The sequence below is a fragment of the Protopterus annectens genome, chromosome 5.part0 (assembly GCF_019279795.1).
Source record: "Protopterus annectens isolate FY-2018-M chromosome 5.part0, PAN1.0, whole genome shotgun sequence".
Taxonomy (NCBI): domain Eukaryota; kingdom Metazoa; phylum Chordata; order Ceratodontiformes; family Protopteridae; genus Protopterus; species Protopterus annectens.
The window spans coordinates 1,460,572,174-1,460,598,651 of NC_056735.1; the positions used below are offsets into that span (position 1 = coordinate 1,460,572,174).

The window sequence follows — 26,478 nt, forward strand, 5'->3', positions numbered from 1 at the left end:
CAATAGTCTGAGGCTACAGGAAGAGTTGCCATGGACAACATGTGCTGACACTCATCATGACACCTAATTAACTATCGAGCATGCATAGCACCTTTCATTTAAATATTCTGTGTATATCACTCATTGTCTGTTCCCTTTGTATGCATCGCTCTGTCTCTGCTTACACATTACATTTCTACCAGTCTACATAGAGATATATACAGACACAGCAGTGTTCACATGGAATATTATACTGCGATACTGTGCCTTGCTAATACCCATTTGTTCAAGTCTGTAGAAACATCAGGAATTTTAAAAGAATTTACAACACAAATTAAGGACTAACACTTTTACTGGATCATTGAACCACTCTTCTCCTTAATTACATTTGGATAATTATTTTATTAAGCAGAATAAAGTGTAAGCTCATTAGAAATGTGCTTGACTGCTGAAGAAACATAAGTCAATGATAAGTCTTCAGTAGGTTTGGTGATCTCTTGTCTACATACTTACCAATTCATAACGGAATGGATTATTGTATATAAGAAGAGTTTGACGAGCTTCTTCTATAAATTGGGCATTAACTGAATTGCTGGAGCCGGTGTTTTGACTGAAAGTAACTGTAACATTTTTTATATCTGATATCTTGAAAGCAGTGTAATCTGAAGTTGCCTGGAAAAAGAAAAAAAGATTTATACATTAGATACTATTCTATAATGCATTCATATTTATACAAACCTAAATATAAAGCAGTCTGCTGTTTTTAAGTGTGCAGAAATTGTGTCAAACAGGTTTTGTCATCGCACTTAATTTTTCATTTATCACATAACTGAAGATCTGAAGATACACATGAATGTCAATTAATCACCAAATCATATTGGTAGGATGTACCAAAGACCTTTGTTCAGATACTACATGCCCCAAAGGCAGCAGTAATTAATAAAAACTAAATAAGAAATACCACAATAAAACATACAAGATAAAACATTAATACTGTCAATGAGAACATTAGCATATTTTTCAGGAATGTAATATATTGCTGTTTCAAGACACCACATTTCTTTCAGTGTGTGTTGTAGAATATGTACTCTCTGCTGACACATAATGGAAAACTAGAACAAAATGAACCACCTTGTTACAAAATCAGATTGAGGAGGCTATTCTATGCTGAAAATGTTCAGGAAAGTCACAAGTTTAACAGTGACAACTCTAGGTTGCAGCATATAGACTTTTAGAACATTAAGGAATGAAACAAAATCATGGTGTTGAACTTTTCCTCGCTTTGCATTATGAATGCATCAATTAGTATTCTAAAATTATAATATAATACTCAGTATAATAACTGGACTTCTGTTTGTTTTTTTTTTTTTTTTTTTGCTGTTTCACAATAAAGAACACAAGATAACACATAGATAGATGTCTGTAGACACATAGGAAACTTGCATAGCATCATCAAAACACAAGTATAGAACATCAAACAGCATGTTTGTGCAGTCTGCTTAAAGCACAGTTATTTTGTGTACATATGTCTGGGGTTCACCTTATCACAGACTGCAAACTGTTTTTAGTATGCTACATGTTATATAATATGATTACAAGAAAGCATGCAGACCATCCATCTATCCCGGTAACTCCTGCACCAGTACAGCAGCACCTATAAGGCACATCAACATTATCTGGTGGCAACAGTAAGGCTGGGGGATACTGAACAACTGCCGTAGCCCTACCCCAGATAGCAACTAGGGTTGCCAACCATCCAGAATTCTTCCCGACTGTCCAGAATTAAGGGACACTGTCCGGAACAACGGAAAATGCCTGTGTTGTCCAGAAAAAATGGTGCACTGTGTGCACATTTTTTTTTTTTAATGGGCATTCTTCTTTAAGAACGCCCTTTGCACCTGGGTGCAGATGACGAAAACAGTGTCTTTGTGACTGTTTACGTCTGTCTACTCACTGTCTTCCCACGCGCGGAATTTGAATTATAAAGAACAGAAGACGTATGCTGAAAAGCCCCAGGCAAAGTACAAGTCCGGCTGTTTGAATTTTCTCCAATTCAACACTGCGGCAGCGGCACATGTAAGTTCCGTTTTTTTTTTTTCCTCAGCTCATACTGTGTTGTATTTTAATGTGGCAGGGCTGCAGTCCTGAGAGTATGTCCTTCTATGAACCTGTTTTCAGTTTGCCAACTGCCATTTCCTATTGCAATATTACTGGCAGCTTACCATTAATGTAACATAGGCAATCAATTCTTCAAGGCAGCATGCACTGATTTGTAGATGAGTATTGGTGAGGATGGGATGGCTTCAGAATAGGCTGTTAGTGAAGAAGTAAGTTCCCCAAGGTCGGTTACGAATAACAGTTGGAGACCCAAATCAGCAGGTGTTAACAACGAGGTTAGTACAAGCGTGAATGATGAATATATTGAAATGTAGTCCGAATGAGAATAAATGAATAGTTTATTATTCACTGGCATCCTGTTCTTTTGTATTCTTCTGTGAATGGGAAATGGGCTGTAGTTAATGCACATTGTGAATGGCTTTTTTTTTTTTTTGGGAAGACTGGTCATGGTGGAAGTCCTTAGAGCTGTAGCAAGCAGTGTTAGAGTTGTACACCAAGCTCTTGTGCTATTGCCCTGTTTCTAAATAACTGCCCTCTTTTCTATGGTATGCATCCTAACTATGCAATTTAAAGATACAAAAAAATCTCATATGAGCTCTTCCATTGAACAGCTAATAATAATAAAATCCACCTAGCATCACTGCGGACGCCTTGACTTTTATTTGCTGGCTCTTGTGTGTCCTTTTGTTTTGTGTGTTGAGAGTTAGACACACAGTGCCACTAAGTGGGTCAGAATGTGTGCAATGAAATTAATTTGTATATTGAGGATTACATAATGTATAAATATTTCTTCAAACTCTTCATATGTTTGAGGCTGTATTGTCACACAATGATTTGGGCGTAGTAGCATTCTGTCTGGTATTTCTGGATGATTAATTATGTTCCTTGTGTTTGTGTGGCTTCAAGATCAGCAGCATAAGTTTACGCTGTTGTGGGCTTAATGGGAGAAGACTATTTAGTTTTGAACTTTATGCTGAGATTGAGTACATTTTTCATTTGATTTGTTTTATTTCGTATGCAGAACAAAACTCATTTGGTAATGGATGGAATTATCTTCATTTCCAAACTGCATACTCTGGTAAAGGTTGTTGTGGTAGCATGCTTAGCATGGTAGACTAGATTTCTCTGCCTCACAGAAAAATCCAGCTGAGGCAGTAAGCCAAGAAGTGTTTCCTATGTCTGGTGGAGATGCATACTGAGGCTGTATACTCTGTGAATGAGGTGACTCAAGCTGTAGGACGGAATTGACTTTGTGTGCTTTGGACAGGTGCTGGACCCTATTATTTGAGTGTTTTGAGCTTTGTTCTATAACTTTACTAATTTTGAAGGATGTTCATTTTGCCTCTGAAAACTGCAAGTGATGAGATGCAGAGATATTCAGTGTCATACCAGTGTAAAGCTGTGTTACACTGTGACCAAGCTATTAATGGATTTGAATCCTATCACGGGAATTAATTTTCTTTGGGAATTGGTGCAGAAGGTGAAGATAGTGAGCTGTAGAAACACTGAAATATAAAAGCATATATATATTTGGTATATATATATATATTGTTTGCTAGCAGCAACTTTTCATTAGTTGAAGATCTCTGTTTAATGTGGAATTTAGATGATGTTTTACTTCTGCACTCTGCAGAGATTGTGCATATTGACTGATATTGGTGGATTTTAATGACATAAGTATAAGTGGCCATTTATGGTTGAAATGTTCTGAATTGGGCAGTTCTGTCATTATTGGTTCATGTGTTTTGTTTCAGTACCAGTCAAAGTTGTGATGGCTGCTAATTCATGTCTGCTAGCTGTTATTATGTATTAAAATTTAATAGAATCAGGAAGGTGAATCAAAGAACTTTTGCTTGGCTTTAAAAATGTGTGCAAGGGGCCTATGATTTGAAAAAACCCAAAGGTAAACTTAATCCACCACTGGCCAGATGCATTTTCTTTGAACGTAGGGTTCAATGCTGTTTCAGTGAATGTGAGTTTTAAAGGCAAAGAAGTATTAAAGCTATGTCTATTTATGAGAGACTGTATTGCTTGTTTAGCAAATGGCTATTAGTGTTTGTGCTGTAAAATTCGAAATAAAAGTTTTACATTAAATCCAAGTATCTGTAATCATTGTAGAAGTAAAGCTGAAAACAGTATGCACACAGAGTTTTGAACAATATTTATGGCAACTGGGGAGAAATGGAGAGATAGCCAAGTAATGGGACACCGGAATGGCTGTGTGTGTGTGTGTGTGTGTGTGTGTGTGTGTGTGTGTGTGTGTGTGTGTGGAGGGGGGGGTACCGCATGCGTGGGGGGGGTGCATGTGTGGGGGGGGTACCGCATTTTGCTTTCATGTACATGTCCAGAATTTTTGACATGAAAAGTTGGCAACCCTAATAGCAATGGGCACAGTACATGGCAGGGCAGGTGAATTGGCAGCATTTAGTGCAGTTTTATGGGTTCTGATGAGCATACAGTGTCATTACAATGTCTCCTAGAACAAACAGGATGCATTCAATGTTATTTAAAGGCAATGTTTGTCAGTGCATGGTTAAGTCATGCAGTATATTAAGCATGTTCATATAAACCAAACATGCATACTTCTCAAACTCTCAGTGCAAGAAATCCAGACAAAGCCAGAAATTATTGGGGGACAAAGGCCTAAAAATAGGGACAGGTTTTAATTATTGCTCCTATAAACTTAGAAAATTGCTAGAATTACATATTTTGCATCCTTATATATTTTCTTAAGGATATGACATTTAAAACTCAAATGCCTGTCATGGGTTCATAAGTTCCTGGGAAGTTACTAGGCTAACAGCCTTAGAACCCTTACAAGCCTAGCCATTTTTATCATGACTTGCTCCAATGGCCAGTGATTAGGTGAGCAAAGTTGATAGAGGTAATTGTCTATGGTAAGTAATATAAACTTCTTCTGTCCAGGAGATACATGGTCACCACCCCAGGAGTGAATTTGTGGTTACCCATCCACTGATCTAGGTTGCATCTGAAGAGGGTCAGGAAAGGGCTCTGTTTCATGTGAATTTGGAAGCTTGTTCCTGAGAAGTGGCAGTCTCTGGAGACTGCAACTTACTAAGCATGACTTGTTCATGTCAGAGGCTAGGTTAACAACCCTGGAGCAAGTGAAGCTCCTGCAGTTTAATTTACGAATGTGTAGCATTTCCATCAGGGCTAGGTTGGAGACTGCCCTGTAAGCCAGGCACATATCACCCCTTAGCAACTTGTAGCAGACAGAATACAGTGACTGGGCTTTCAGTCTTTTCATGTAAGACTTGTTGTGTGTAATTTCTTGGTGACAAACCTCTATGGTCTCTCCAGTTGTTGCAAGTGCCTGGTGATGTACATGCAAAAGAGAGCATTGTACCCAATTATTGGTCTGATGAGGCACGAGGATAATGGAATTATAACATCCTTAGATCTAGATGTGATGCCTTGACTTATAAGATGTGCCACATAGAAGGATTTCCTTACTACTGTGGATATGTGGTGGTCAAAATTCAGATTGCTCTCAACCTGTTTATCCAAATTAGGTACCATTGGCTCTACACTTAGGGTATACTGTCTATAATGTAACTGGCAGGGAAGTCAGCTTTCCCAATGGGAATAATAATGCATTTTTTTGCATCTATCTTTAATCTGTGGCTTTGGCACCAATCATTTGTCTGCATTAACCATGTCTGCAGTATATTAATGTCATTGGGGGACTCAATGATTGCTCCCAATTTGAAATCGTCAACGAACTTGGTCAACCATAGGCCATTCAAGTTTTCCTGGACTTCTGAGAAATAAATTCCGAACAGTAAGCGGCCCAGCACAGAACCCTGTGGTACATCACTGGTGACTGGTCTTTTCCTAGAGTTGAAGTTACTCACTTTGACAGTATGTGCCCTGTTGGTGAGCCAGTTGGCTACCCATTGGTTATGTAGGAATTAATTCCCAATTGGGAGATTTTCTCTATAATACCCGAGTGGCAGATTGTGTCAAATGCACTGCCTTTCCCTCGTCTTGAAAAAGCCACCATGTTTAACAGGCATGATCTACCTTTACAGTATTGTTCTTCCCATGGCCTTGCAGATGAGGCGAGTCAGGCTTACAGGCCTGGTTGATTGATGATCCCCCTTTGAGTAGCAGGATTACTGTTGCTGTCCTACATTCCATCGGAACATAACCAGTTTGCAGGCTCTGGTTAAAGAAGGATCCAAGTGGGTCTGCTAGGTTATGTTTTAAGTTGTTTAAAAGGCAACCTGCTATATTGTCTGGTCCCATCGATGCCATGTTTTTGGCCTTGGAGAGCACCGAGATGACCTGCTCTCTTGAGAAAATAGGCTGACGAATGGTGGCAGGTATACTTTGGGGGATGACAGACAAGAACAGGGTGGTGAAGTTTCCTCCAAATCTGTCAGCTGGTCAGCTATTACCTCTGGTTGAGTAATGGGTGGTGTAGTTAAAGAATGCTTTCTGATTATCCTTAGCTAGGGAGGTTATTTTTGCTTCATAATTATCTTTGGAAAACTTGACAAGATCTCTAATTTGTTGTTTAAGCTAGAGAGGGATTTCTTCCTCTGCTGAGCCAGTTACCTCTTGTTCTTGGACATTAGTTTCTTTTTCTTGCTGTATAGCCTTTTTATACTAGGGGACCACCAGGGTAGCTTGGTTTTTCAGCAAGACCTGCTTTTAATCCAGTCAGGTACAGCCAATTCTATAAAACTGCTTACATGGTTATACAGGGCATTGGTGTATACCTCTGCAAAGGCATCCGTGTTATCTGCATTTGAGGCGGCTTTGAAACTTCTTATACCATCACTTATCAGGACGTAATTTGTCTTTGAAAAATTATTAGCAATGCTCTCCCATGTTAGTGGGTACTAAGTCCAGGACATTTGAGCCTCTTGTGAGTGTGCTGACTAGTTGTTCCTGAGCAATTGCATTGACAACGTCCAAAACCTCTGAGCCAGCATGTTTATGGTCATGTATGTTTCCCAGTCAATGGTAGGATAATTAAAATCATCCATAAGTAAGGTGTTGGGCTGTATAGCAAGTAACTCCATTAAGTCCAGGTCTGCAGTATGCTTATCTGTTTCATGGTAGGGAACCTATAGTTAGCTATGATGTGCTAGGGGGCTTTGCCTATAGTTAATTAGACAAGGAGTAGCTCAAAAGAGTCATACTGTTTAACTAGTCTCAAGATGTACTTGTCATTAATGAAGATGGATACACCTCCTGCTTTGGTTCTTTCAGGCTCAGTTTGCAGTCTGAACATATCAAAGGCATTGTAGCCCTGCATGGCTGGGGTGCTTTCCATGCCTTTGAACCATGTCTCAGTGACTGCACAGATGCCAGCATCTTCCAAAGTGAGGAGTTCTTCCAGGGAGAGGAGTTTCTTGTTTAAACTACTAGCATTAAGCAGCAGTACCTTGATTTTATCTAGATAGGATTTTGTTATGTTGGGAGGTTGGTTATTTTGACACTAACTAAAAAAAAGGCACAATAGGGGTGGCTAATTCCATTGCCCGTAATCGAAAGCCTAGAGGAGAGAGGTGCAGACCATCTCTCGCAAAGCAGCATGGCCTGTAGACCATGTCTTCCCAGGCTGATAGATACTGGATCCCCTTGGACTGACACCAGAAGCTAAGCCAATCGTTAAAGTCAATAACATTTTGTTTGTATTATGGCATCATCCTTGGAGAAGGTAGAATGCTACTTAAGGCTATGCTTATACCTGCCAGAGACCCGTAATCTGAAACTTCAGTCATGTGTCTCTTCATAAAGTCCAGTGAGGTACATCTTAAGTCATTCACTCAAAGATGGACTATGGCAGAGTCAAATCAGTACTTGTGGTTGAGTGGCTTGAGTGCTTGAGTGACTTGATGGAGTCTGGCACCTGGCAGGCAACCAACCGTAATTGACTCCTTATCCATCCTGGTGAGGGGAATATCCGTGTTCAGACCAGTGACAAGTGGAGTACCACAGGGTTCAGTCCTGGGTTCTCTCCTGTTTGGTATCTACTTCTCTGAAGTACTTCCTAACACAGAAGGTCTTTGGCTAACAAAGTTTGCAGATGACTGCAAACTAGGACCCATAATCAAAACTCCTAACGATGTGGACATACTACAAAAGGGCCTCACTGAGACAGATGCCTGGTGTCAAAGCCATGGCCTGAAGCTCAATGCAAAAAAGTGTATTGTCATCCCCTTTGGTAAAAACTCTGTACCCATGAACTACCACATAAGTGGTAGTCTACTCAAAGTGTGATAAGAGACCTTGGAACACAGGTGGACATTAATCTCTCCTTTGATAATCACATTGCCACATGGCTCACCTCATCACAAAAGGCTTCTCATCTAGAAAAAAAGAGGTCATTGTTCCCCTCTACTCATCACTCATTAGACCCATTATAGAGTACAATTCCCCTTTTGGTATGTACCTCACAAGACATCTATAACAACTAGAAAGGCCACAGAAATACCTCACAAAGAGGATTACTGGCCTCAAACAGATGCCCTATGCAGACTGTCTCAAAAAACTCCAGCTTTACTCTGTCGCATATCGCCTACTCAGAGACTGCCTAACATACAAAGCTATGTCAAACCCAGAACTGTTGGACATGCTCCACTTAAAGAAATCCCATTCCATCTGAGCTACACGTTCTAGGGAAGGACCTAAACCTTGTCACCACAATAAACAGAACATGCTGGAGGGATAGATTCCTGCCCCAGAGACTTCCCATACTCTGGAAAAGACTACCTATCTATGTCAAACAGAGCTCCTCATTAGCACTCTTCAAGAAAAATCTTGATGATTGGATGGGAAATAGGAAATTCACCCAAGGGATCACTTCTGTGGCTCTGCTCGACAGGGGCACAGGAAAATAATTTTCTTGGGTGGCGAAAGCCAGGGTACCTTTTTGGCTAGGCTTATATAGGTCTTAGGGATAATAGCCTAGTACCTACCTATGAACTTATGACCAATATATTAGGTTTTGTGGCACTATGCCTTATCGGCTTATTTCTTGAAACACTGGAGTTTGTGTTATTATGTGTTATGGTTGTTTTTTGGATTTTTATATGTGTAAGTGGTTTTTGGAGGCCTCTGATCTTTTTGTAAGTTACTAGTGAGTAACTTACGTATATGTGGGTTTATGTGTCATGTCCTTCTTTAATGTGGGTAGTGTGTGTGTGCTCACAACTTCTTCGGGATTCATTTTGTCCTTATGTGAGAGTCTTCCCTTCAGTTTCATAATGTAACTACATTTCTCACATAAAATATTTGTTTGTTTCTGGAATTAGTGGTTATTAGTATACATGAGACAATTGCTACATTGTCACAGGATGCCCATGTCTATCAGGCTGGCCAGAAAGATGATGGGAAACTGACAATCCATGATAGCAGGCTCTTACTATATGTTTTATTAGGGAAGGGAATGGGTTAATTTGACAGGACTGTGCTGGAAGCGCCAAGACTACAAGAGGAACCTATACTTTGTGTATGCTAAGGTTGATCAATAAGGCAACGCTGCTCAGAGTTTCTCCTGCACAAACAGAAAAGCTTGAGATGATTTCCCTGACAGCTGTTTAAGGAAAAACTAAACTTCTAGGCTTTTGCATCTATACAGGGCCTGCTAACCACCACTGTGCAAAAAGCAGCACCTCCCAAACGTGAGGCTTAAATATGAGTAAAGAGAAACAGGTTTTAAGCTAAAACTACCAATAAGGAAAGCACAATAAGCCTTAAACCAGCAATCCTCAACTCAGAGAAATGAACAAGGGGATGTGCTACATATAAGCTATGGATAGGGAACTACTCCACTGATACCTTATAGCAGTTTTAGGGATAGAAAGATGACCATATACAACTGGGCAGTAGCTACAGGGCCCCTGGGTAGATAGAAATGAAGGGTGGCCTTCACAAGCAGAATGGATTAGATCACCTAGGGTGTTACAGTTGAGAGTGAGTTACTGGGCTACAGTCTCTTCACTGCATGGATCCAATGCATTGTGTATGTGGACACATACAGATTACGCACGCGTGTGTGTGTGTGTGTGTGTGTGTGTGTGTGTGTGTGTGTGTGTGTGTGTGTGTGTGTGTGTGTGTGTGTGTTTCAACAGTCATTCTTTACAGTGGCACTACATTGTGCTGCTTGTGATTCATAATCCATATTTCCAGCATGAATTACAGGCTGCCATTTTACTCCTCGTGAAATAGCAAACATTTTTTGAGGAAATGTTTGGTGATGACTGCTTGTGTTACTGCCCTATGTATAAGCACCTGCATAGTTTGTTAACAAACAAAAAGGCATGCTCTTCCTCTCACCCACCCATTTGAGGGAGCAGCTTTTGGAATACTGTGTGGGTTGATTCAGAAAGGTGGATGCCTGGGACAACCTGGCAAAGGTACTCACAGGGGCTACTGGCATCTCCCATTCTGTTGAGCACTGCAGGCACCACCATTATGTTCTTCTGTGATGACATTTTAAAGATCTCTGGCAGTGAGATGTACAGGTTAGGCAATGATGCCAAAACAGTAAGGTAAGTGCTTGCCAGTGGTAATGTTTTCCAAGGTGTAATTACAAAATGAGTTGTTACTGTCATTCACAGCAGCACTACTCATTAAGGCAGATTCTTCTGGCAAACAGATGAAGATAACATGGGTGTTACTGTGAGGGACTGTGTCTGTATTGTGAATGTTAATACGACACATATATTTCTGTGGTGCTAATGCATAATGTGAGTTAATGCACATGGCTGTTCAAAGGTGATGCCATGGGGACCATTTCTGGCTTCCTCTATCTTACACTTGCATGTAAAAACCTTCTCCAAGGCCAACTTCATGCTACTCAAGTAAGAAGTGACAAACTTCAGGGCACTCATGCAGCCAGGAACTGAAAGTTCCACTGCTGAATCCTACACTTTTTACACTAAAGCACTGTACGAACACATACACTTATGCATGAATCGTGCTATCCCAAATAGAATCAAGATGCTCTCCTTCAAAAAAGGCAGCCAATCTGGTGGTCCCCTGCCATAAACAAACTATACAACAGAAGGAAGAAACTCTTGCAGAAAAAAGGAAAATCCTAGGCTGCAAAAAACTCCCTTACTAGCCTCAGTAAGAAGCTGATATCCCTCATAAAATCCTCCAAAGCTAGTGATGAAAATAAAATCGCCAAAGATTCCAAAGACAACCACAAGGCATTCTATAGTTATGTCATTTGAAGAGCAAAAAAATAAAGGTCCAAGATGTGAAATGCAGTAGTCAGTCAGCCAACCAGGTCCTGTTTCTGCCTCCCACATTTCCTCAGCTGAGGCTCCTGAAATACAGGAACCAGTCAGGTCTTGTTTCTGTGCCCTACCATCAACCCCCCATCCTCAGGTTTTGCTTCAGAAAAATATTTTTTTTTTTCTCTGAAACTGTAGCAAATTACTTGCTACAAATACAGCAATCAGTTGCTATAGTTTATATTATGCATGAAGCATGGAACACTACAGCACTTAATACTAAATTAAAAAAGAATCAGTTTTTTCAAAATTGTAGAAAACGGTTTGCTTTATAACAAGCAGTTGCTACAATTACGACCCTGTTTGGAGCACTACAGCACTCAGATTTTATTTTATTAAAAAAGAGAGAAAAACTTTTTTTTATTTCAAACTGTAGCAAATTGTTGCTTAATTTGTAGCAAGCAGTTGTTACAGTCAGTTTATTACCCATATGGAGTGCTATAGCACTCAGGCTTTCATTAGAAAAAAGACAGAAACAAATCTTTTTTTGTTTTAAACTGTAGCAAACTGCTTGCTGCAGTTTATTTTACACCACATAGGGAGCACTACACCACCCAGGTATGACCGCAAGTAAAGATAGTATGTGCTCAAAAGCAATCAGGATAGGAGGAACAAGTTGTCCCCACTGACACTTTGTACCTCGGGCACTTGCCCCCTTACCCCACCTTTGCTACACTACTGCCCATATCCAACTCTGCCCTCACTTAGGTGTACCCCAATATTACTGAGCCCAAGTGTATCACTTATACTTAGTCAAATCATCCAATCACCACTTTTTCTGCCTTCTGTTTCACTGTCCAGCTCAAGTATCACCTTACTACTTTGTGAACATAACCCTCATCTGTAGTCTGTATGTTTAGTATTTTTGTTTGTCTCCACTCACTACCCTTTCTCACTTTTTATCCCTCTGTTTTCCTGTCATCCTTTACAACATTATCCTTTTCATCATCTCTTCTCTTCCCCTCTCTCTCTCTTATATATATATATATATATATATATATATATATATATATATATATATACTGTTACAGATTAGATTGTCCTTGTCAGTTACTGATATGCTGGTTATTATAGTAGCAGTGTGGTAGGCTACTTGAAATGCAACACAGTATTGATTTTATTTACATTAATTGTTCAGTTTAGTCTTACCGCAGCTTCAAATAAGTTCTTCCTGACCTCCGAGCTACTCTTTCCCATGTTTTTGAGCTTGTTCTGGGTATATTTTAGCTCAGTGGATCTGGATTTCAGATGCCATTGTCTTCATTCTTGTTCATCAGCTTCTACCATTTCAGTGGCAACCAGTCAAACTCCCAGTACGCCCACGGAGAATCCCCACCACCAAAGGCCTTCCTCAGGGCTGGCACTGAAGATCATCTAATTGAATAATGTCTACCTCCTTCCTGCAGGACCTAAAGTCATATCTGATAGCCTGCAGTCCCTACATCTGCCTGAGCACTGGTTAACAAAGCTCATTTCTATTCAGTCAGTCAGCCCCTTGTAAGCATGGCACATCGGTCAGAAATACTACCAAATCAAAGCCATGATTAAACAGGAAGTCTGGAAATGAGTTTAGACATCATTTTATACACCATAGGCCACAGGGCCTTATCAATTTCCTACTCTGCCCCATCTTCCTCATTAAAGTCATTTCCATTTACATTTGGGGACGGGGCTGTCAGCCCTAACAAAGATGCAAGGCATGAGGCCATTCAGCAGTCAAAGTGTGTGTGTGTGTGTGTGGGGGGGGTGTATTTCATGGGTTCTTTTTCTTCTGAAGCCCTGCTTTTGGATGTGCAATGGAGCTGAATGAAGGCTATGCACATGAGCCTCTCAACACAGAATCCTCTCGGTCATCCTAGCATAGATGGCTGTTGTCATTTAAGCTGGTGTCTTCTCTTCTGGACATCACCAGAACAACAGTGGTGCAGAGCCAAGGAACCTCACTGTCCTCTAGCTGGCAGTCACATCTTCAGATCACCATATAACAGTATAAATGATTACAGAAATATGTCACTTTACTCATACTTTCATGTGTAAAAGCTAAAACAATACACCAGTGCAAGTTATCAATGACTAAATCCAATCAAATGGCAAATTCAAACAGTGAAATTTTCTGGAAGTAAAAAGATAAAAACATGATTACAAAGCTACCATCACAGAGGAACCTCAGAGGTATCAGCTGAATGTGTTAGCAGATATAAAGGTGGACATGGAAACATCATTAGGAGATGTTTATGATCATCAGCTGTGAAGAGGTATGATTCATTGTTGCTCTCATAAGAAAAGTTTGCTACTAACACATGCACACGGTACACTATGGCTATTATCTGCATAATAAAAGAAAGGAAATGGCATTATAGAGCATCCTTAGTTACAGTCCCACCACCACCATCATCACATATATGTATCCAGCCCTGCTTATACTGCCTATCTAGCCTCACAGAGGTCTGCAGACTAGGGCAATTTGTTAGAACTGCATTGCCATATATGCTCTGAAATTCAATACCAACTTATAGGATGTCTCAAAGGTCTGTGAACCAGATAGATGAGGTTAGTTCAGTATTATAATAACGATCACGCATCATCTCACAGTAAAATGAATACAAAACATTTTAACACAAAGCTACAAATCACAAAGTACAGCATATTCAGTAAGCAAACAAAACACTGACATCCCAGCCCCTGACTGATGGCTCCTACCATAATGATTCATAGCAAATTTCACATTTTTAGTTGAAAAAGCCTCTTCAGGATGACTTTTGTTCTGTAAGGGATTTTACCTATGGTCCCTGTAGTTATATAAATGTCAGCATGTCAAAAAAGGTGTCGTAACAGCAATTTATTGTCATTTGTTCTGCTTTGTAAACACTTTCCAGAAAAATCTGAGCTATAAAAGTAACCCTTCTTTACCAAGCCAGTTATGCCTGCATTTACCAGTTCTGAATTCCATGTTGTACAATTTGTTGCTGCTCATGAAGTGTACTTATTGTTCATTTTCTGATATGCTTAGCATTTAACAAGGGTGGGAGGGAAAGGTTGAAAAGTTGTGCAGAAAGTTCTTTTCTCTTGTTTTAAAGTGTATTTTTCTCTCAAGATAGTGAGCTTAAAATATTATGTCCTAAGAGAAGAAATAGAAGACTTTTGATGTTCAGGAAGAGACCAGACAGAAAAAAAGGATGAAACATATTTTTCCATATTCCATGTGCATTTTTGTCTATGATGAAACATCTGGATGTAGTTAGGGAGAAACCCCTATATTTTGCAAAGCACAAGAGCTCACTGGAGGTCTTTAGGAGAAGTGAGTGCAGAAAAGTTTGCCATAGAAAAGGAGTTGAACTAACCTATAATTGAGAAAGGAGATTAAAATTCTCAATAGGGCACAGAAGCAATAGTAGTAAGCATGACACTAGTAAACATGCTACTAGTAAACACACCACTAGCAAACATGCCACTAGTAAACACACCACTAGTAAATATGCCACTAGTAAATCAGACTGCATTCTTGCAAATGTAGGTTGCCTGTACTACTTGAGTGTTTCACTTTCCCACCATGCTTCAGGGACCACTGTAGCTCAGCTTGAGGCTGTACCTTATATATCAAACTCCTTCTTTTCTAAGATAAAATCATTCCATCAATCATGATTAGGTTCTTCTGCATTCTAGATGCAGGGCAGGATGTCCAAGCAAAAAGAAATTATGTTAAACATTATCCAAGTTATCCTGTATTTTCCTAGTGAGTGCTTCTGTTGACGTGTTATCTTCTTGTGAATGTAATATCCAGGAGAAGTATTAGAAAAATATTTGTTACTTTAGAGGAGGAAGGCCATCTTCACCAGATGGTTTGGAGCATCTGCTCATACCAGCATCGGCATCAACACCCTTTCTTGCACATGGGGTTAGGGTGTCACATCAACAGTGACCATCACCTACAGCAAATGTTCACAAACCTGGGTGGGTAGCCCTGCCAGACTTCAACATCACTCTTTTCTTTTCATGTATCCTTTTCTTATTTCTAACTTCCATAAGGTAATTCTGTTCCCATATTACTTTTATTTCTAGACTATCATGGTTTCTTTTTCCTTTCTCACTTTTAATCATATAGCTTCAATAATGAAAACAGTCAGAGGCTATCCCATAATCGGAAAGACACCAATGTACAGGGTTGGCGGGTGAAAAGGATTCTCAAAGTAGTAATGGGTGGGGGGTAAAGAAAGCATTAGAAAAGGTCCTGGGAAAACATATGGACAAGATATATCAACAAAATGTTAATCAAACACAGGGCTATTGTAAATGTGTGGTTGAAATGTTGCTAACTAAACTATAACTTGGCATGCTGTAGTCTTCTGCACTACCCAAGTAATTAAATTCTGAATCCTGCATCTGAAACTTGTGCAGCTATTTGAAACTGCAGATTGTGGACAGAATTCCCTTTCTATCCAGATAAACATGCATCAGTAACCACCATCAGTCTTTGCTGCTTTCTGGTCATCAGGCAGGAGACCCACCAAGAAAAAGAAACTGAAAAGTTATTTAGGGAGCCCTACCTCTTTTTTGTTAAGGAACAGGGTGTGTTAAAGAGAAAAGGGAGATAATATATGCTTTTCAGTGAGATGCTAATAAAACTGGGGCATTTCTTCCTGTATCCAGTAAATTGTTCTATCCGTGGCAAAATGCAGATTTTATTTTGCTTACAATGTACAGTGAAGTGGAAAAAAGGTTTAATGTCCTTGCATAAATTGTGTTTCCCATACTTGTTTATTCTATTTCTTGAAACCAGATCAGGAACTTAATTGGGTATCTAATGATTCCATAACTTTCAGCATCTTGAATTTACTACAATGTCAACAAAACAAGAAGTCATCATCATCTGCCCCCTTCTTCCTATGTTACACTCATCTTTGTGGTGGGTGCCAGTGTTCCACACTGTGTGCATGCAGCCACAGGCATGCATACTATCACCAAGCTGCTTCAGTGTTAGGAATATAAAGGTGGCACCCAACACATGATGGCGGCCTGGTGTAGAGCCCTTGTCCGTAATGGTCTGAGGAAAGACAGCACTCGGATATGTAGTCGATTCTTGCCTGTCTAACCCAACAAAAATTGGATTTGATGAGTAATATATTCTGATGGTGTTGCCATCACAGATTTTCTTCTATGGCAATAAACTGGCCATTATAAACTTCTTTGGGTGGTGAACAGCATTTGAAATATATACTTCTAAGCATATTTAGCTAGAGCTTGGCTGATGCCTACCCTATTTTCAAATAAATGCATTTGGCTGTTTTGCAGATAGCTTCATAGCGCTGTCTCAAGCAAAATCTTGTGCTGAACACAGTTATCACGCATACTTTTAGTATGGAAAATGTTTGACAGATATTAAGCTTTGTCTGATATGTGTTGATTGAAGCATATACTTTGTGAAAATTATGTAGAAGCACAGCTAAATGTGTAAAAGCAACAGTGAGATAAAATATCACAAAGCTCCAGAAGTTTCAGAGTTACAACAATAGTTACATAATGAGTATTATCTATACCAAAGTTTTCAAAATACAGTAACCAAAAGGTCTGTGTATAGTTCTTTTGAGATCTGTTTTGTTTTTAGAAATTATTTATTTGTTTATTTATTATATTTGTTAATCATATAGGTGAGTTGGTCCTCAGGCCCTTTTTAGCCATGACTTGCTCCAGTTAGCCTTTGTTCTGACATCTAAGATTTGTTTGCATCTTACATATGATACTCTACTTTTAGATGTATTTGTCTGCTTTGATTTTGTTTTGACTTTGCCTCCAGGCAAACCTGCAATCCTGCTGATATGAGCTGGGATATGCACTTTGGCATTTTGATCTTGGCAGGCAGGAAACACACACACACACACACACACACACACACACACACACACACACACACACACACACACACACACACACACACACACACACACACAAGACCAGTGTGCCAGTGGACTATGGATATAAAGGAAGGATACAAATTACAGACACTATTACACACAGTATTACAGATGTGATAATGTTATAGTTCTTTGTGGTTATATAGTGGTTAAGATGTCACAAGGAAATCCGGACAAGTGTGTGCAAATGAGATGTTTGTTCTACAGTGTCCCTATAAATTGACCAGGATCTAACAAGAGAAAAGAATGAAGTAACACCTCTGAAATGAAAGAATGATTTCAGTATGTGGAAGGAGGTCGGGGGGGGGGGGTAAAAGACCTACGTTCATGGTACAAAAACCATTTGGGAAAAGCTCTCAGTAATTTTTGAACAGGAAAAATGACATTATAGGAAGACAAGTTTTCCGTGTAATGGACGGTGAAGAAGCAATGCAGTCATATGTAGATATGTTTAGCTCACATATGCTATAACTGGAGTGTTGGGTTGCCACTTGTCAGGAATCTTTCCTGAGAGTCAGAAAATTAGAGTCTCTGCCAGGAAATCCACCACTCAAGGTTTCCTGATTAGAAATTCAGTTTTGGAGAGAACTGGTCAAATATTTTTGAGTCATTCTGAGAACTAAAATATTTCTGAGGTAATTTTCCCAACATGTTTACAGTTTCACTTGGACTTCTTGTTTGCATTTAAATTACTTTGTCAGAATAGTCTATTGTTTCTTTTCACTGGCATTCTGGTGTTGTGAAACATGACCATCAGCAGGCTATTACACTACTCAGAAGAATCCTCTCCATGACTCATCTTTAAACAGCATACAGAAATGTCTGAGCATTCTGTTCTATAAAAGATAAAAACAATGCATCTCTTCTCCAGTTAATCTGATTTCTCTGTAATAAATTGCATATGATTTTTTGTCTTCACTATAAAAATATTGTAGATGTATTACGACTTGGATTCACGAAAATTGTAAAATATGCATTGAAGGGAGCAAATTCTTTTACCAGTCCCCAATTCCTCACTATGATTTTAGACCCCTGTACTTATCTAGTGTAATAGTTTCAACAAGCATCCCTTTTGCCAAAACAATATTACAAATACCTTTGAACATGTAAAGTATGTTTATACATTTGCTAATCTTTTGCATTTTACATACTATTTAACATTTCTTCAAAACTGTTGCATGATTATTAATTTTGAAAGAAAAGCAATAAATAATATTTATTGAAACAGGGCAAAGGGTGGGGCTTTAGTCACGTTTTTGCAACTTCCAAAGGTAGCAATCCAACTAGAGGGACATCTTTAAGAATGACGGGAAATGGAAGGATAAAATTAAGTCACAGTTCCCTAGGTAAAGTGACTGGAATAATCCTGTGTGGCACAGGCTAAGAAGTAAGGCTGTAAACAGAAGTATTGTTATATTTTCCAAGCAATGCAGAAAATGTCATATTAATAGTGGTAACATTATTGTAGCTAGTGCAGGGTGAATAGTAGCTTCAAAAATAAAAATAAATAAATAAACACATAAAAATTAAATAAATAACCATGGAAATGATGAATAATATAGACCTCGTATATGCAGGCCATCCAAAAACAGGTTCTACAGTATAGCAGTTGCACTATTCTATTGTCACAGATCTTCCTCGGTCTGACATACCTGTCTTGCTGCCACTACTAATGGCATTTCTGCTCCATTTAACTGTACTGTTGCATCTTGGGTGTCCGAATTGATAATTCTTAGCTGTACTTCGCCTTTACCTGCCAAAGCTGGAAGAGTTTTCTAAAACAAAAATAGGATTAATGAATTAATGGTAATACAAGAAGCTTTTGATAATATAAGACTAAGAACAAGTTAATAATTTAAGGAATCACACAGCACACACACACACACACACACATATATATATATATATATATATATATATATATATATATATGGATCCCCTACACTACACCGACACACCACAAAGCCAACGCCCAAAACACCGACACCAAAAGACTGACAACACACAATACCGACAACTCACAAAACCGAACACCATAACACCGACACACAAAACGTAAACTACACATTACACACAACTATATATGCATTAACCTTAACCCAAACCCTAACCCTAAGGTCCGACACTACCGCACACTTACCCTACCCGAACCCTAACCCTAACTCACTTAACCCGCCCCTAAACCTAAATCCCTCACCATCGCACACTTACCTGCCCACACCCTAACCCTAAATCCCTCACTATCGCACACTCACCTTTCCCGCACCCTAATCCTAAACCCCTCACTATCGCATACTTACCTGTCCGTACCCTAACCCTAAACCCCTCACTATCGCACACTTACCTGTCCACACCCTAACCCTAAACCCCTCACTATCGCACACTTACCTGTCCGCACCCTAACCCTAAATCCCTCACTATCACACACTTACCTGTCCGCACCCTAACCCTAAATCCCTCACTACCGCACACTCACCTTTCCCGCACCCTAACCCTAAACCCCTCACTATCGCACACTTACCGAGTCACGCTCACACGTTGCCCATGTCGGTGTTTTGGCTGTTGGGAATTTCACCTTGTCGATCATCTGTGTTGTCGGTCTTCTAGTGTCAGTCTTTCGGGCGTCGGCTTTGTGGTGTGTCGGTGTAGTGTAGGGGATCTATATATATATATATATATATATATATATATATATATATATATATATATATATATATATTTTTTTAGATTATATAATACATGTATAGATTTACTATCATGTACTTAACACACAAGCGGTCAAGTCCTCCAGTGCTCAAAAACATGCCGCAAATGCTGAATTCCAGTATACCCAACATAAACACCAAACCATGAAACTCCCTACAGCTCTTACCATGAGTCCAGAAGAGGGACAAGGTTTGGACAGTTGGTAATGTTGTTTTTAACATTACAACTTTCATAATGCAGGACCCGTGCAGGTGGACTTGACCGACCTGCACATCGCATACAGTAATACCAAAACTAAAAGTATTTTTCCATGGTTTTGTCTCCCCACCAAATGTATATATATCAACTCTATAATCACATAAATATCAAGAAAAAAATAAACAACAAAAACAAATCATTGCTGGTTTACACTAACAAACTGCACCACCAGTGAATTTATAGTTTCATACATTCATGGTTTTTATAAACCTAGGCATGCAACCTAACCCAATTTTGTCCCCGAGTACCTTGGACTACTATATGGTGGGGTGTCTTAGTAAGAGAGCAGGTAAGGGTTATGTTAGGTGGTATCTTAGTTTGTGAATTGTTTAGTTACTGTTGACCTCTGTTCATCAGAGACATGGTGGCCATACCAGAGGTGAATTTGCAACTTCCCATTCAATGATCAAGGTTTCTTTTGAATAGGGAGAGAGAGAGAGAGATAAACTCTGCTTCATATGCATGGGGAGCTTATTCCATAGCGCAAGGATTCTTTGAGACACATATCAGTTTCGCCATCACATTCTATTTAAGTCACAGGCAAAGTTTATGTCCTTGGATCTAGTATTCCTAGTGCTGTTTGTTTTGCAGACGTGCAAGAGCTCCATCAGAGCTGGGTTTGAATATACCATATATGCCAGACGTAGATCACCTCTCAGTAACCTATAAGATATTGAGTACAGAGATAGAGCCTTAATGGGATCTATGTTGGACAGAGTATTCATACCTTTAATTATCTTGAAGAGAAAGCTTTGAGGGCATTTCAACTGTTGCAAGTGCCTGGTTAGGTACATGCCAAAGGGGGCATTATACTCAATGATGGGTCTGATAAGGGCTAGGTAGAGAGGTACTATAACTTCCTTGGACCTGGCAACCATACATCTGTTTATGAGTTGGGTGACATAAAATTATTTTCTTACTATCTTGACTGTGTGTTGATAGAAGGCCAGGTTGCTGTATGCATATGCTCCCAGGTCCTTAAGAACCAGGTCAACTCCTAGGGGTATTTTATCAATGAAGCAATTAGCTTGGGTGAACAATTTCCCAAAGTGCACTATAACACAATTTGTTTGTGTTGAGTTTTAATCTGTGGCTCTGACACCAATCATTTGTTTGTGCCAGACCTTCTTGTAGGATGTTGGTCTCATGGAGGGATTCTATGATAACTCCCAGTTTACAGTCATCTGCAAACTTGATGAGCCAGAGACCTTTGACAGTAGCCTTAAATTCTGAAGTAGATGCCAAACAGAAGTGGTCCCAGTGTGGAACCCTGGGGTTCTCAGCTGGTAACTGGTCTCCTGGTGGAAGTGGTTTAACCAATACTAACTTCTTTGATCCTATCCTTGAGCAATCCGGAGAGTTATGTAGGGATTTACTCCTAGGTCTGAGAGTTCATCAACAACATCTGAGTGGGTTATTGTATTGAATGCCTTGACCAGATCATGGTAGGTGGCATTTGTGGTTTTCCCGTTGTTCATAGCCTTGGTGGCTCTCTCAAAGAAGTCTGCCAGATAGCTCTTGTCTCTATGAGAGTTCATGTTTCTGATTTTGGCCATGACTTTTTTTATTTTACTATAAAGCCAGTTAAGGTTAGGATTCCACCAATGAAGTTTGTTTTTGGTGTTATAGTTGGGCTTACTTCTGGTAGGTATGGCAGCCTCATTACAGTTATCTGTGAATAATTCTGGTGCAGCCTTGAATTTTGACAAACTGTTGCTTAATAGGATATAGTTTGCTTTAGAATAGTTTCTACTGTTAATGATTTAGTTGGGTTTTCTGCGTTGATTTTTATTTTAAGGGAGACGACTTTGTGGTCTGACCTCACCAATGAGAAAGTGATATGGGAGGTAACACACACCCATGTTGGTAAATAATCATCCCAATATGTTTGATTCTCTTGTTGGAGTGCACAGTATCTGGTCCAGGATGTTTTTGCTGACAAAATCCAGGAAATGTTGTGAATGTGAGTTAGAGGCAGTCTATGTCTCTGAGAGTATAGAGGGTAGTTAAAGTATCCCATGAATAGAGTATTTGGTTGGATAATAAGTATCTCTAACAGGTCTAGGTACAAGTTGTGAGATTTGTTGTTCATTGCAGGTGACATGTAGTTGGCCAGAATGTGGTACAGAAACTTGTCTCTGGAAACTTGGATGTGGATGAGCTCTGGGGCCCCATCCTGTTTAACCAACCTGGACTTGTGTTTGCTGCTAACATCAATTGAGATACCTCCACCTTTAGTCCCTATCTGTGCAGCTGTTGGTCTAAATGTGTGGAAGGCACTGTAGCATTGCACTGCCAGTAGACTTTCTGAGGCTTTAAACCAAGTCTCAATATCAGGACAGATGTCTGTAGTCACCAGAGTAAGGAGAGCTTGTAGGGTGTTGAGCTTCTTGTTTAGGGTCCTAGCAATGAGCAGTAATATCTTAAGGTCACTTTTAGTTCTTTTTGCTCTGTAGGTAGGTTTGTCATTTTGGCTTCAACTAAGAAATGGTGTAAGGGGTGGATAAAGCTTTAGCCAATATCTGAAAGCCCAGGGTGGATAGATGCAGATCATCCTTGGCAAAGAAATGTAGTCTGTTAACCAAGTCCTCCCATGCTGATAGATATTGGATCCCCTTGGAGTGACACCAGTAACTAAGCCAATTATAAAAAAATCAGTCATCCTAGGTGAAGGTAGGATGCTGCTCAGTGCAAGGCATGTACCTCTCTGTGGCACTATTCATCATATGTCTCTTTTGTATGGTCCATTGACATATGTCTCAGGTCATTTTCACCCAAATGGACTTTGGTACCTGTGGCGCTTTTACCTGAATGTGTACGTGATATTATGGATCCTAGTTCCATCATCTGCTCTTTGTCCTGTCTGGTGAGAGGGGTATATATGTCATACAATAGTATCTCTTATGACAAGAGTACTAGGTAAAGGGTTTGTTTGCCTTATGGACTTTGGGGACCATTGGGTATAGGCTTATGCGTGGTGTTTGGCGTCACTTTTAATGGTTTCTGAGGACAGGTGTTGCCATCTGACAGCTTAGGTCTCTAAGGTTTTAGAAGGTTTCTTTTAAGTGCCTCAGCATAAGAAGGTGTGTGTGTGTGTGTGTGTGTGTGTGTGTGTGTGTGTGTGTGTGTGTGTGTGTGTGTGTGTGTGTGTGTGTGTGTGTGTGTGTTTAAAGGAGGTAGTGTGTGTTTTCTTGACAACCTTGTTAATAAGTGAGATTTTTGCCCACAAGGAAGTTATGTATGTACATCTCTCACAGAATGTGTTAGTTTCTTTAAGGGTTAAAAGATTGTCTGAGTACATGAGACAATTGCTACATTGTCGTAGGATGCCCATATTAACCAAGCTGGCTACAGAGACATAAATTACATAGCCATGTTATCAGGACATGTACTGTATTACGGTTGTGCACTTATGGTATAGGGACCCGGTTTTATGGAAGGTTCACCTGAGTGGTGGTCTAGGGTTAAGGCAGAATGTTAGATAGTACTTTGTTCTAGTATTAGTGCTGTTTAACACAGTAAGTAGCTGCCAAAAGCTCAGCTGCACGCAAAGTCTTTCTGTGTTACAGGTTACAAACTTAAATACTAGTTTTACAGGTAAACATTACAGTCTAAGCATTTGATACTTCACAGGGCACTACTAACCACTACAAATAGCATATCCTTTGCTTACAACTACAACAAATTATAACTAAAACAGTTCAATACTGCACAGCAATGCAGTTTGACTTAAAAGCTCTTGATAACTTCAGTCATCAAACATTTTCATATTTGATGAAAAGTTCATACTCTGCATACATTCAATCAATACATTATTCAAACAACTGCCATACACCTATATGTATATTGGCATGTCATTACATTATGTTTAATCAAAATCCAAAAGAATTAATGCAAAATATAGAACAATCAACTTACTGAAAACCCAAAACAATGAAAGTGCAAAAGTTAATGGTAGTGTTATGGAAAGTTTTTTGTAAGGTAAGGTGTACGGTGGGTGTCAGGGACGGGGGCAGGGTTAAGATTAATGTTAACAAGCATTATTATAGATGTGCAAGGGGGCAAGACAGTCAAATAAATAATGTGGTGATTGAATTTTCATCGAACTTTAATTAGTACTACTACTACACAAGACATTCAGACTTCCACGACATATAACAGCACATATGCAGAACACTAAATCTAATCTTTTTGGCACTAAATATAACCTCTAACCTAGTCCCTTCTCTAACCCTGACCCACAAACACTTGCACACACAATCCTAACCCCTAATGCCTAAATATTCAGTATATCCATTGGCGGATTATAATAGGGGTGACTCAGGAAGCTGCCCAGGGCCCCAGCTCCAGAGTGACCAGTGGCCAAACAGAATAATTTAGTTCTTTAAAATAAATTGTTACTTTCAGCACTCCTTATGCATTTCAGTTAATGTTCTGAACTTAACTGGTATCATTAAAGTTAAAATCAAAAATGTTAAGTGATAGACACTGCTCGTATTTCCTCTTCTATCCTGACATGGCCTACAGTTTGTGCATGTACAACATGGGTTGGTGACACTACTTTTATTTATTTATTTGATAACTTACTTATGTATTTATAAATAAACAAATACAGCACAGTACCACAGCTTTCTGCTCGTTCACCTCCAAAGATACATTGGGAAGGCATGATTTCACAAACTAGCCCCAACTTTGTGTTATATTTTTGTCTTTGCCTCATAAAAGCCATTGTTTTATGGCAATCATTAAGGATTACAGTCACTAAATGAAGGGGGGTGCTGGTTGGCTGTGGATGAAAACAACATACCCTCATGTCTGTTCCTTTAAAGACTAGCTTTATAGGACAAGTGTGTATTTGTATATAATGCATTGGAATATTTAATTTCTTGGAAGTCTTTATGTGAAACAAAGTTGAAATTGTCCCTGATTTTACAGAATGTCCCTTGCCTGATGTATTTTGTCTGTGCCTCATAAAATATGTGCAAATCATTGAGGATTGCTGTCACTAAGTGATGACAGATATTTGACTTTTCAGACTTTTGTATCCTTCAGAAAATGCATGACAATGCAGTAGCTAATTTTCTTATAATGTTCTAAGTATATAAGAGCAACATTTAAAGTATGTCCTCAGTCTAGGGGGTTTCCATTACTTAGTTTATATGTTTGTCCCTGAATCTTGAGTAATCAGTTGAGAGGTATTTTTTCCAGTGTCAGATGAGGTTTCTATTGTATTTCATTTTAAATTAATTTGGGTGAGAGATGTACATTTCAAAAAAAAGCAAGATTACAAAGAGATTACTTAGTTGACAATTATATTTTTACATGACAGCGTGGCTACAACTTTGCTGGGTACGGACTGTGTGTGGATAAAAGTATCTTACCCACTGTTTATTTCCTCAGTTGACCATTTGGCTTTACGTGGACTAATGTGCATTTCTGTGAAGTAAAATGTAGTAGCTGTGGCTATTGTTTATATGAAGTAAAGATGAAATTACACAGCTTTCAACTGTCCCTGATTTCAGGGAATGCTCAAATTTTGCACATATTTTGGACTGTTTGTTCATAAAATGTATGGTTCCTGGAAAATCATTGAGGACTGAGTTTAGTTTCAGATTTCACATCCTTCAAAAAATGCATGTTAATGCAACAAAATGCTACTCTAGCTGTTTTTTTAAGTTGGGTCTCTGTCCCTCATTATTTTTTTGGCTTTGTCTCTAATTTTCTGCTAAGAAGTTGAAAGGTTTTATGTTTTATCACACCTAGATAAAGTATAGAAAGCAAGATGGCTGCAACTGCTGGAGGACAGTGGGGGCTGCATGTGGATGAAAGCAACTTACCCTCTTATTTGCTTATGTTAAACAGTATAGCTTTGCAGGACTGGTATTCATTTGTGTGAATAAGCTTTATTTTTCCACCATTAAACATATGGAGTGTACACAGCCAATAATAGGATTATAATTGCTGGGCAGAGGGGATGTCTGTGGATGCAAGTTGCTGACCCTGGCTGTTGTGATCAGGTTAAACAATCATTACTCTAGATCTGCAGGACTAGTATGTATTTATGTAAAGCAATTTGAAATCCTTTTCCATGGCCATTTATTTTATCACAATCATAAATCAGAGATATATACAGTTAAATAGCTGTAATTGATGGGTATAGACACTTGTTGTGTCTTTTGGCTTTTCCCGGTTAGGGGTTGCCACAGCAGAACTCCTGTCCGCTAATGATT

General features: G+C 39.2%; 1 protein-coding gene across 1 annotated transcript in view; it reads right to left on the minus strand.

Moving 5' to 3' along the window:
* The window catches only part of SLC15A1 (solute carrier family 15 member 1), a 422,183-nt gene that overhangs the window by 181,691 nt on the left and 214,014 nt on the right, over positions 1 to 26,478 (minus strand). The window contains exons 15-16 of the mRNA XM_044071289.1: positions 18,937 to 19,059; positions 493 to 651 (exon numbers count right to left, since the gene is read on the minus strand). Of these exons, the coding sequence (XP_043927224.1) occupies positions 493 to 651; positions 18,937 to 19,059 (282 nt within the window). The remainder of the gene's footprint in view (positions 1 to 492; positions 652 to 18,936; positions 19,060 to 26,478) is intronic.